Source organism: Pholis gunnellus (assembly GCF_910591455.1).
Source record: "Pholis gunnellus genome assembly, chromosome: 3".
Lineage (NCBI taxonomy): Eukaryota > Metazoa > Chordata > Actinopteri > Perciformes > Pholidae > Pholis > Pholis gunnellus.
Genome location: NC_136529.1, coordinates 28,314,024 through 28,326,523, shown reverse-complemented (window position 1 = coordinate 28,326,523; position 12,500 = coordinate 28,314,024). Strand labels below are relative to the sequence as shown.

The following is a 12,500-nucleotide window of genomic DNA, read 5'->3' as shown; positions in this document are numbered from 1 at the left end:
GAGTCGGATACAGGTTTTGTGTCCAGAATCTGTCTGGTATTCAGTACCTTTACAGCATCATCTTCCAGAGCTGGAACTAGAAGAGTATCCACAAAGTCTTTAGAGCTTTTCTGTATCCAAGAAGTGCCTGATACCGGTACAGAGACCCGGAAAGAAACTAGTACCAGTACGGTTTCTTGCGGAAGTTTAGTTCTGGAAAGAGTTTGGTACCAGAGGAGTCCTGGAAAACGCCCGGTGCCGTCTAGAGGGTCTCTGGGTCCGGCTCGGTTCCCGGCAGTGTTGAGAAAGAGTCCAGTAAAGGTTCGGTCCGACCAGAGTTCAGCCAGCTTAGACCCTCTGGAGCTCTTATTCCAGTTTTCTGTCTGACTTCACTGTTAAATAGAGTTTTAAGCTTCCTCACTCTCAGTGACGGGTGTTCACTCGTCCCCCTCCTCCTGAAAATGAATCTCTCTCTCTGACTCACTCACTCACTCACTGGCTCCCTCACTCACTCACTTTACTTCCTTCCTTCCTTTCTCCCTTTTCCCCCTGGAATCAATTTCTTTCAGTCGATGTAATGTCCATTATAATAAGTCGACTAGTTATTGCTTAAACTCACACACACACACATATCCTGGATCAGCTCTATGTAATGACGTATCAGAACGTCATGGATTGTATTGTTTGTAGAAATGCTCCCGTGGTTTCCTTTGACCGCTGCGACTGGCATCGCTGACCTCTGACCCGACATGAACCCCACCTCGTGTTGATGTTTGAAAGATGCCCCTCGAGACGCTGCTCCATTGTCTGTGAATACGACAGCTCGGTCGTTGACGCCCAGAGAGGAACAAAAGTCACTGATCCAAGAACAGATTCAGCTGCGTGTACGTACATTAACGAAACACGTCTTTAAATTCAACAGAGGTTTGGTAAAATACCGCCGGATGTCAACAGTACGACCTGCTTTTACTCGGTAATAATGAATAAAATATATAATATGAAACTATACGTAATAGCTGCTATTACAGCTGGTTAACATGCAGCTAGTTTAGTTAGCTGGTTGGCTGTGACTCAACTACAATAACTGATCTGAACTACTTTGACTCAAAGCTGCTTGGAAACCCTCTGGACCCAAAAACCACCGGCGGGTTTGAAGATCATGTTTTCTTTTAAAAAATCTCCAAAAGTACACCGTTTATCAAAGCTAGAAGCTGTAACAACAGACGTTATGATCAGATGTTCATGTTTCCGTAGGTCCTTGAACACATCACGTGTGACAAACTTCTTCTGTCAAAGAAAAGCAACTAAATCTGAGCTTAAAATTGTGTTATTTCATCAAAAACACTTTATTCTACAAGTTTTGTCCCAAATAATCGAAACCACGACTCACTCGAGAGCAACAGTCAAATAGTTAAATCTGTAAATAACGTGGAGCCTTCAAAAACTATCTGAGAAAATAAAATAGCCTGCTTTTATTCTGAAGGCCTTATTGTTAAAGGTTTAGATACCAGAAGAAGACTAATCTTTCCTCACAGTTCAGTGACCACCGCCCTCGGTTTACTAGACCACGTCGATAGCTGTCGATCCACCGTGTGAGCCTGAGGGCGTCAGTAGAACTGAATGAGTGAAAACATCTAGAACTCAAACAGGAACCGCTGCAGTAGACGAGACTCCAGACGGCAGCAGGACCAGGAAGAGTAGTTGATAATATATTTGTCTGTCAATCAGCTTATTGGTTAGTAGTTTCAGCTGTACTCGTATGTACTGCTGGGTAGTTTCATTTATAACAAAACACATCTCATAATCTCCTCATGTGTTTTTTAATGCAAACATACTAACTTGTAAACCAACGAGCAACTGAAGTATCAGATAACTGTAGTGAAGTAAAAAGTACAACGTTTCTCTCTAGAAGTATTACAAATAAAAGACTCAAGTTAAGTAGAAGTATGAATACTTGAATAAATATACTTAGTTACATTCCACCACCGAGCAGGACTCCTTTAATTAAACACTTTATTTACAGCCTTCACACTCTGCTGCTGTTTCACTGCTTCATCTGATTTACGTTGTTGATATTTTTCATCAGTGAGTTTGATTTGGTAACTTTGTTTTACACGTCCAGTAGTTTCCTATCATTTCCTACAAAGATTCTGATAATATATTATATATATATATATATATATATATATATATATATATATATATATATATAATAAATATTTAGGACTGTGGACAACTCTACTTAACGAATGGAAACCTAATTATTTTTGTAAACTAGATAGTTTTTAGGTGAGCTGAACATACAAAAATGGGAAATTTCTCTTTTTATGTTATTTTGCATAAACTCATAATGGCCACTTTATTAGTTACAGCTGCTCATTCTGCTGTAAATCTACATCAATGATTTTACCTTTACGACGTTTAATGTTCAGATGTTGTCGACATTGTAAGAAATGTGTAAATTTAATTAAATGTTTATTGTTGAGGTCGTCCTCAATAATAAACATATACTTGAATTAACACCACTGTGACAGAAAAGTGAACATTAACAAGCGTAATACAAATAGTTTTTAGACATCAGATTGTGTGTACCTAACAAAGTGGATAATGAGGATTTCAATAATATATTCATAATGATCAAACTTTTTTACAAACTTTGTAACTAAAATAACTCAGGGATTAGTACCAAATTACTTAATACTTTACAGAAAACTTGATTGACACATAAAATGAACCTTTTGTTTGGTCTCCGGTCCAGACGGAGTGAATGTGTTGATGTAGAACATGAACCCGTCGTGAGCGTTGACCTTAAAATCAGTTAAATCAGTCTCCACGTCTCCGTAACGGCACAATGTGAGAGTAGAGAACAGTAGAGCAACAATAGAGCAACAATAGAGCAACAATAGAGCAACAATAGAGCGTCGTTTATTCGCTGGCGTGTGACGGAATAAGACGGCGTTGTGTGTCTGTCACGCTGCGGTGTATCGACTGAGGGCTGACTTCCTGTGTTAGACGGAGGGAGACGCCCGGGCTTCGTCCTTCGTCACATGGATGAAGACTGTGTGTAACTAACGCTGTCGCTGGTACGCAGATATTTAAGGTGCTGTTTTATCAACACATTATTTTTTATGAGTGAAAATATATTAATTCATTAATTTCTTTTCTGAATTTCCAGAAACAAATAAGGCGATGGGGTGAAAGGATGTGAATACAATTCAGTTCAAACAAAGTGCTTTTGCATATTTTAGGATGTCTTGTGGAATATGGACTTGTACATATATACAGTATATATATATATATATATATATATATATACTGTATATATATATATATATATATATATATATATATATATAAATATATATATATATATATATAAATAATATAATAATAATACAAATAATCAAGTTTTTTTTGTTGTTGTTTTGTTTCTTTCCTTTGCAGCAAATTGGGACTACAATCTAAATTTCGTTTTGCGACACTGTTGTACAATGACAAATAAAAACCCTTGTAACTTGTAGATATATATATATCATTTTTTTTTATTTTTAAAAACCAAAAAAAAAGCGTCATGTATTGTATCTTGAATAAGTCACGGTAAAAACTCCAACTAGCTTTTGTTTAAAACTACTTTGTGTGTTGTTGCAGCTCAAATGAAGAACGTCTCTTTTTCATGTTCAAAATATTTTGAATCGAAACGTTATGAGATTAAATCCTAGAAATATGTTTAGTAATATTGCAAGAAATATGTTGTAATTTTACAAGAACGCGAACAGTATCAGAGAAATGGCTCCACTTCAAGTATCAAAGGTACCCGACGGTGTTTGTGAGCTCTTTTAGTCTCGTGGATTAACAGTCTTGTGATGTAAATAAGAAAACTAATGTTTAACGAGGAAAGAAACGCATTCAACTCGTTCGTTAGACCTCAAGGATCCACACAATGCACAACACTGAATGTAAACATAACTTTTGTTTCCAGGAAAAGTCCACAGAGCAGCTTTAAGTCTTTATCAAAGCATACCGGGGAACAGACGTGCCGTTAAAGTCGACCTGTCGTGACTAAATGTGGACCAGAAACACAGCGGAGAGGTTAGTCTAGAGCTGGACTTACGTTGATGTCCAGACTGCAGAGACTGAGGGAGTCTGCATCTCTGCTGGCCTGCTTCCTCTTCTTCTGCAACACACATGAACACATCACGTTAGTCAGAAGCATCGATACATTCTGTCCGTGTTAACAGCTCCACTGTGTTTTATTTTCACACTGAATCAAATGTAATATGTGCGGCTCTGAGCTGGTTAAAGGCGGAGTGGTACATGACAATCTCTATAATATAAACATGTTATACAAAGCCGGTTACATATCGGTTAGTTTGCAGCTTATTATCACTCAAATATCCAAAGTATTCACTGTTTTACCTCCAGAAGATCTAGTAAACCTCCTCTAATTCCCTACAGACTGGCTTTTATGTGATGTCGTTTCTTTACTGCTCTATTTTATTATTTTATTATTATAAATATTTTATTTTACTAAATTATTTATTTATTTTATTTATTTTATTTATTTTATTTATTTTATTTATTTCATTCATTTTATTTATTTATTTTATTTATTTTATTTATTTTATTTATTTTATTTATTTTATTTATTCTATTTATTCTATTTATTTTATTTATTTTATTTAAGTAATGTATTTCTTAAAACTTTGCAAGAGTCGCAAGATAAATCGGAGGGATGACGAAATAATTAATAAGGAGAGTAAAAAATATACATATTTCTGAAAAACAAATTACGTTTATTTGTCACTAAACTTTGTTCTTGTGAATTATTGGATGGATTCAGAAGAAAAAACAAGAGTCAAACGTTTTCTTTGTTTGAACGGGTCGACGTGAAACAGTGACGAGAGTTTAATCAGAATCTAAAGTACCTGAGTACAGTAAAGAGCTTTAAGAGGAGAATACAATGGAAGTAAATAAAGAAGTGGTGATGATGATGATGATGATGATGATGACAAAAAAACAGTTCCTGTTTGCTACCATGACGACCAAACACAGGAAGTAAACAAACTCTTAATGAGAAAGGCACTGAGGTCACTGAGGGTAAAGAGGAGGAGGAGGAGGAGGAGGAGGAGGAGGAGGAGGAGGAGGAGGAGGAGGAGAAGATGAGAAGATGAGTGGATGAGAGGAAATGAGGAAAGGGAGGACAAGGGGACGAGGAGAGGAAAGAGGAAAGGTGAGGGAGAAAGGAGGGTGGAGAGGAAAGGAACAAAGTAAGACAGAAGAGGTTTAAAGAGATGAGGGAAGGAAAAAAAAGAAGGGAGGAAAGAGGAGACATTAAGAGGAGAGAAGAGGAAAGGAGACATTAAAAGGTGAGGAAAGGAGAGAAGATGGGAGGGAAGGGGAGGAGACAAGCAGAGAAGAAGAGGAGGGAGAAAGAGAAGAGGGGGGATACAAGGAAAGAAAAGGGGGAGACAATGAGAGGAGAAGAAGATGACAATGTGAGGAGATGAAGAGAGGCGAGGGGTGGAGACAAGGAGAGGAGGAGGAGGGAGACAAGCAGAGGAGACAAGGAGAGGAGACGAGGATGTTGGGATCAGTGCAGCAGAGTGTAACAATAGCAGGAAGTCTGCTGTTTGTTCAGCATTGTGTTGAGACTTTGTTGTTGACGTTATGCATGTAACCTGGCAGACTTTACCTTTAACTCACTGTCGCTATGGAAACCAAGGAGGAGGGAGGAGTCTGTTCCTCCGGTCCATATAAGGTCATTCCTCTAAACATCGCAGCGACCTGTCACCCGACTGAACCGAGTCTCAGTCGGCTGGAATCTAAATATTACAGCGATCATCGGTGTTAAAAATGACCAGAAATCATTTCAAAAGGCGACTTATTGTGAGTATTAAGAAGTAGTTTGATATTATTACTGTCTGTCATGCAGAGAGTTAGATGAGAAGACTGGTCTCACGTCAAAATATCACACATCAACCAGCAGACAGTTAGCTTAGCTTAGCATAAAGACTGGAAACAGGGCTAAACTGCTAGCCTGACCCCTCCCAGCATCTTCACCTCTTACATATCAACATATTAATGTGTGTCGTATGAAATGGTTTCACTTTTTAATGTTAAAAAAACATGAGCAAATGAGTTTAATATGAATTAGCTTATTGTAGCTTTGGGTTGTATTAGATTTATTTATTCAAAAGTATTTTTCCATCGAATAGACTCAAATAATGAAAACGTTATTTGTGGTTCTGATGAGTGATTTCTTGGCTCTCATGGTGTGAATCTTTCTCAGCTGAAGTTAATCATCTCTGTGGTGGTTTTATTACACTTTTTATGAGGTTTTCTTGTTAGTATTCTTTGGTCGCCATGTTAATTGCATTAAATAGTTAATAAGTTGTTATATTTTATGTCCTGTGATGAAATGCAACAATGTCTTTGATCCTCAGAACATCACATTGAACACAATATAAGTACTGCACCATGCTCTTTGTACTTGTACATGTTACAAGTACATGTACAAGTACAAGTACATGTACATACGTGTTACAAGTACAAGTACATGTACATTAAGGTGAAGAATATCCGTCCACGTGAGAGAAACCAAACCAACGTAGAGCAAACGGTGGTGTATTGTTACTGACTACTCAAGTACCACAAGAATACCAGATTTGATGTACTTTACTTGAGTATTTGCATTTTATGAACTTCTACTAAACATCTTATGATCTTATAGAATATAACGCAACATATACATGAATACAGCAGTAATATTAATCCACACTCACACATCCAGTGTGTATTTTTTACTTTAAATACTTGAAGTACACCTTTGCTAATACTTATATACTTTTACTCTTAGTGTTTTTAATGCAAGTACCTTTTTAATGACGTAAAGGACTAAAGACATGGATGCAGGCTGTTGCCTGGAGCCGACTATGACGCGTGACCGCCGCAAAAACCCCTTTGTGAATATTTCTGAAACTTTTAGAGAATGTTGTGATATTTGAAACACAGAGCAACAAACACAAAGTGTGACAACAGTACGACGGTTCTGCAGGATTTGTGTGGTCGAACCTGTAACGTGTCGGAGAACCCTCACAGATCCCTTAAAGCTCGTGGTTGAATGAAATGCATTCTGGGATACGTTACATTCCACTCACCCGATAGTAAACAAACAGACAGCAGCCCATCATCAAGATCTGCTCCTCAAACACAGTTCAAGTGTCAGTTTACTCTCTCTGCAAACCGCTGCTCTTCTTCTCCTCCTCCTCTACCTCCAATCTCTTCTTCTCCTCCTCCTCTTCCTCCAATCTCTTCTTCTCCTCCTCCTCTTCCTCCAGGCCACTTTGTTTTTACCTCAAAGTCACATCAGCTCTGTGATCACTTCTCCTCCTTCCTATGCTTTTTGATTCCTCTCTCCTTCACAATCACATCGCTGCACTCATCTTTCTTCTTTCCTTTTTCTGAACTTCACACTTCTTCTTCTCTACCTCCTCCAGTTTGTAGCTCCAGGAGCCACTTCTTCTTCTTCTTCTTCTTCTTCTTCTTCTCTCTTTTCTCCTGATCGGTCAGACTTTTAAAACCTCATCTCTCTCTTTCACCTCCTCCTCAGCTTCACCACCTCTCTGAGTGGATCTACAGACCCTCAGGAACAGGAACCCTTCACAATGTGTGTGTGTGTGTGTGTGTGTGTGTGTGTGTATGTGTGTGTGTGTGTGTGTGTGTGTGTGTGTGTGTGTGTGTCCACTCAGTTCCCATTGGACAAACAGGAAGTGACGGTCGTCGGGGGGGAAACCGGCCGTCTATAATTAGGAGCTACAGGAGACACGGAGACACCGGCAGCAACACCGACACACAAAGGACCCTAACTCTGGTTTATAAAATGATATATAAATATTTATAATATTACATATATATGTATATATATATACACACACATATATATATAATATATATACTTTTACTTGTAGCTGAGTATTTGTAAATTGTGGTATTAATACTTTTACTTGAGTACTTCTTCCACCATTGGTAAACATGAATTAAACAAATGATAAACACATTTGAACGTTGCATTATGCTCTCTATTGTTATGTGATATTAGAGCCATAATCATCCTTAATTATCTGTAGTGATGAATTAAGTGTACGGTCGGTTCTTACCCCTCTGAGGGACCAGCTGTCAGGAGAGAGCAGAGAGAAGGAGGAAGTGGTCTTCTGCAGCTTCGACCTGAAGGAAGAAGGAAGGAAGGAAACAGAAAGAGATGAAGGGAGGAAGGAGAGAAGGAGAGAAGATTAATTAGTGCTCACTCCTCTTAAACTTTACAAAGCAACTTTTATGAGCAACTTGGGTGTTCAAGGACTTTACTGGACTCGCACACAAACATGAAGACATTTAATAAGATTTATATTAAAATAAATAACAATTGTTTTGATGAAATGCTGTGAAGGAAAGATTAAAAAAATGTGGAATGAAACCTGGGCCTCAGAGATCAAATGACAATTCATTCATTTGTATAAGCGTATTAGCTGTTTTGTAACTTTATTTAATTTGGTAATTTGTTTTTATGAGTGTATTTATGTGTGTACACGGGTTGGTTTACTGTACACAGCTGTATATGTTTGAGCTGATCTAAAGTGTTCAGAGCTGCAATCAAATAGTCAATCAATCAATTATCTGCTTGACAGAAAGTTGATCAGAAACTATTTTGATAATCAAAATATCTTTATCGTTATCGTTATCTTTCAAGCAAAAATTCCCCAAAAATGTAGCTTCTCAATTTAAAAGATTTGCTCAAATTTATATATTTGAGATTTGGGTATTTTACACATTCAAAATATGTTTTTTACAATTAGAATACCACATTATTAATCAATTGATTAATAAAATGTATAAAACAATATAGAAGTAAATAATGACATCCTAACCTTTATGATTTGTGTAACTTTTACATTTTGTCTAAGGCTTTATTTTTCACAAAACCAGGACTGTGGATCCATCTCCTAAGAGATCAGTAGAAGTGATGAGCGATCAATAACTCTTTCGTTGTACATATGGGAATAAGAGTTTTCTATTAAGATCAAAATCCATCCTTTAAGGTCCTTTAAGGTCCTTTAAGGTCCTTTAAGCAAACAATCCGTTCCTATTTTGAAATCAGTGTAGTTTAGAGTTGTGCAGAGCTCCCCCTGGTGGCATCTGGTGGTCAGTACATGTAAACCATAAACACACTTACAGGTCTATTTTACCTTATCTATTTATCTATGTATTCATTCTATTGTAATATGTGCTTCTTCTACGTTCCGTTCATTACTTTAACGAGCAGCTGAAGAGGGTTAGTCTGTGGTTTGTTCCTGAACATGAGCCGCCCTCGTGAGAACATTCACATTGTGCAACGCCTCTCAGTTAGAAATCAATTCCGATTAAAAAGCATCGTTCACAGACCGTGATCAACGCTGGAGGGAGAGAGAGAGAGAGAGAGAGAGAGAGAGAGAGAGAGAGAGAGAGAGAGAGAGAGAGAAAGACAGAGAGAGAGACAGAGAGACAGAGAGAGAGGGAGGGAGAGAGAGAGAGAGAGAGACGGAGAGAGAGAGAAAGACAGAGAGAGAGACAGAGAGAGAGACAGAGAGAGAGAGGGAGGGAGAGAGAGAGAGAAAGACAGAGAGAGAGAGACGGAGAGAGAGAGAGGGACAGAGAGAGAGAGAGAGAGAAAGACAGAGAGAGAGAGAGAGAGAGAGAGAAAGACAGAGAGAGAGAGAGAGAAGTCTTTGCTATCTTAAGACATTGCTAGTTTAACTGGTGCAACCTGATTTACACACACACACCTAAGGCCTTCTATAGAGTTCACCGTGCTGCATTGTGGGTCATGTCAGTCCACCATATAAAGCGTTACACATGCTAACACATGCTAACAGAACGTCAGCGCTATCTTTACCGCTGCCAACCTGAAACCAAACAGAAACGTGTTCTGCATTTGTATCTGATCAAAGCGCCCAGTGTGTGTGTGTGTGTGTGTGTGTGTGTGTGTGTGTGTGTGTGTGTGTGTGTGTGTGTGTGTGTGTGTGTGTGTGTGTGTGTGTGTGTGTGTGTGTGTGTGAGTCTGTACATTACAAGTGTTTTAATATGTGTGACTCATTCATTCCTGGGAGTTGCAGTGCTTTTTCCAATAGCACAAATCATCCCACCCTGGATGCATGCACACCCACCCATACACACACACACACACACACACACAGTTGTACGCACTTATAATCCAGATGAGAGGTGTGTTTGGCTGCAGGCTCCTGCTTCTCTCTTGTTGAACCCCCCCCCCCCCCCTCATCTGTTTCTAATCTCTCAGTAAACTCAGCTTTAGGACTCAAACTGGGTGTTTGGTGTTCAGAGTGAGGACAAGACGTTCTTGTGAAGAACCTAAAGTTTTACACAACCGTCCTGCTGCCACAAATACTCCCTGAAGCACCACATGTGGATTAATCCACCGCTGAAAATAGTCCCCAAACAAATGCACTATTTCCTCCCGATTGAGTGACGAAACGACTGAACCTACTGAGCCCTTTGTTTATAGGATATATTTTTAAATGTTTACATATATTTCTATCTTCACCGATGGACAAAGCTCCAGAACCTGCCCGTAGGTGGACCTTGGTTCTTTGGTGAATCGAGTCTATGAGGCTCTTCTGATAGCGTCGTCTCGCCCACCAGGCAGGTGGGATGACGACCACGTTTCCTGCCGAGGAAAAAGCTGAACATGTTGTGATGACATCGTTCAGGAAACAGCAGAGGAAGCTCTGACCAGCTGATCTCAGGTCAGACCTACAAACCTCAGCTCACAGCTGAAGCTGCTCCAACGAACTTCAACCACGTTTATTAATGATCACATCAAATCACTTTAAAACATCATTTTTATTCTAATTTGGTTCATTTTTTTAAAGTTTTCAAGCAAATAGTTGGTGCTGAAATAATAGGAAAATTATTCAAAAACTATTTTTTTAAATATATTTGTCATTTATGTCATTCATGTCAAGTAAATGTGATGATGTTATGCTTTTCTTTGACCAAATTGTTTTTTCCAATACTTTACTTATATAATATAATATAAATATAGCGAACGTGTTATTTTCGGAACGTTTTCTAAACACAAGCAAGAATTTTGCCTAAAAAGAATAAATGTTAAAAAGGCCGAGCTTGCATCTGATCCATGACATCAAATGTATTTTTTATAGATTAATAATTATATTAAATCCACCAGTAAGGGACCGCTAAAGACAAAGCAATGATCAAAAACTGTTATTCTCAAACACACACAAACACAAACACACACACACACACACACACACACCTCCTGGAACCAGCATGGCCGCATTCTGCTGGTACAGACGTGATGATTACAGCGTCAGAACAACGCAGCAGAACCACATTCCTTCCAGAGATCAACACCGACTGCATCAAGTCCCCTCGTCTGTTATTGTGACTGTATATTAGCATTACTATGTATATTAGCATTACTATGTATATTAGCATTACTATGTATAGTAGTATTCATATGTATATTAGTATTCATATGTATATTAGTATTCATATGTATATTAGTATTCATATGTTGGACACGTTACTTCAGGTTTTATGATAAACGTTGGGACTTTATTCTGTTTATGGTAAATTCAAAACCCCAATAATCCACAATGTTTACCTCATAATAAGTGAGGAGAAGTGGAAATACTCGTGTAAAGTACAAGTACCTTATATTTATACGTAAGTACCATACTTGAGTACATTTACTGATTTACATCACTGGTAATAAAGATAATAAAGTTGTAAAAAAGTGAGTTTGAAAATATTTAGTTTGCTTAATTTGTGTAAACATGGAATTTATTGAAAGTTAAGATAGTAATAGTTATAAATGTTTAATTACATCAAACTTAATTTTAGTTTGTATAAATTAAACCATTAACCTTAAAGGTAAATAGTAATTGAGGTTACATGATACATTTTAGTTTACTGAACATGGTTTTAGTGTAAACTTTACTCAAAATAGTTAAGATAAAATTAAATTAAAAATTAAGTAACGTCAACTTAAAAATACATCTGGATTTAGATAAATGTATTTCATGCAACCACTTACCTAAATAAAATGAAGTAAATCCAACAAAACATTTTCAGTATTAACAATAAATCAAATCTTTTCTTTTAGCTTCTTTTAGCTTCTTCTCTTGTTGTTTTTTTTATTTTTGGCACATTTGGGGTTGTTATTATTATTTACTATTTAAATGATCAAAAACCAGCTAAAGCTGTTCACTGCTCAGCACCAAACAACGGACTCACACCGTTAGAGAACATCTGGAGAACATCGTGGAGCATTTAGCCGCTCAGAAGACAGATGTTCCCCTCAGGAGCTGGTGGAGACCAAAAACAGAGCGAAAAGAGGTCGTTTCATTTACTCAAGAACCGAAGAGCTACTTTACACTTCTACACCATGACAGCTATTTTAAATTAAATTAAATGTGATGCTGTACTATATTATTAATCTACCC

At 37.7% G+C, this 12,500-nt stretch overlaps 1 protein-coding gene across 1 annotated transcript in view; it reads right to left on the bottom strand.

The window, feature by feature from the left end:
* Positions 1 to 7,707, bottom strand: part of LOC306715895 (rho guanine nucleotide exchange factor 3-like) — a gene marked incomplete at its 3' end in the record, with an annotated part of 16,355 nt that extends 8,648 nt beyond the window's left edge. Inside the window, exons 1-2 of the mRNA XM_079186374.1 lie at positions 7,137 to 7,707; positions 4,071 to 4,150 (exon numbers count right to left, since the gene is read on the bottom strand). Coding sequence (XP_079042500.1) covers positions 4,071 to 4,150; positions 7,137 to 7,169 — 113 coding nt within the window. The 5' untranslated portion in view covers positions 7,170 to 7,707. The remainder of the gene's footprint in view (positions 1 to 4,070; positions 4,151 to 7,136) is intronic.
* Between the last annotated feature and the right edge of the window lie 4,793 nt (positions 7,708 to 12,500).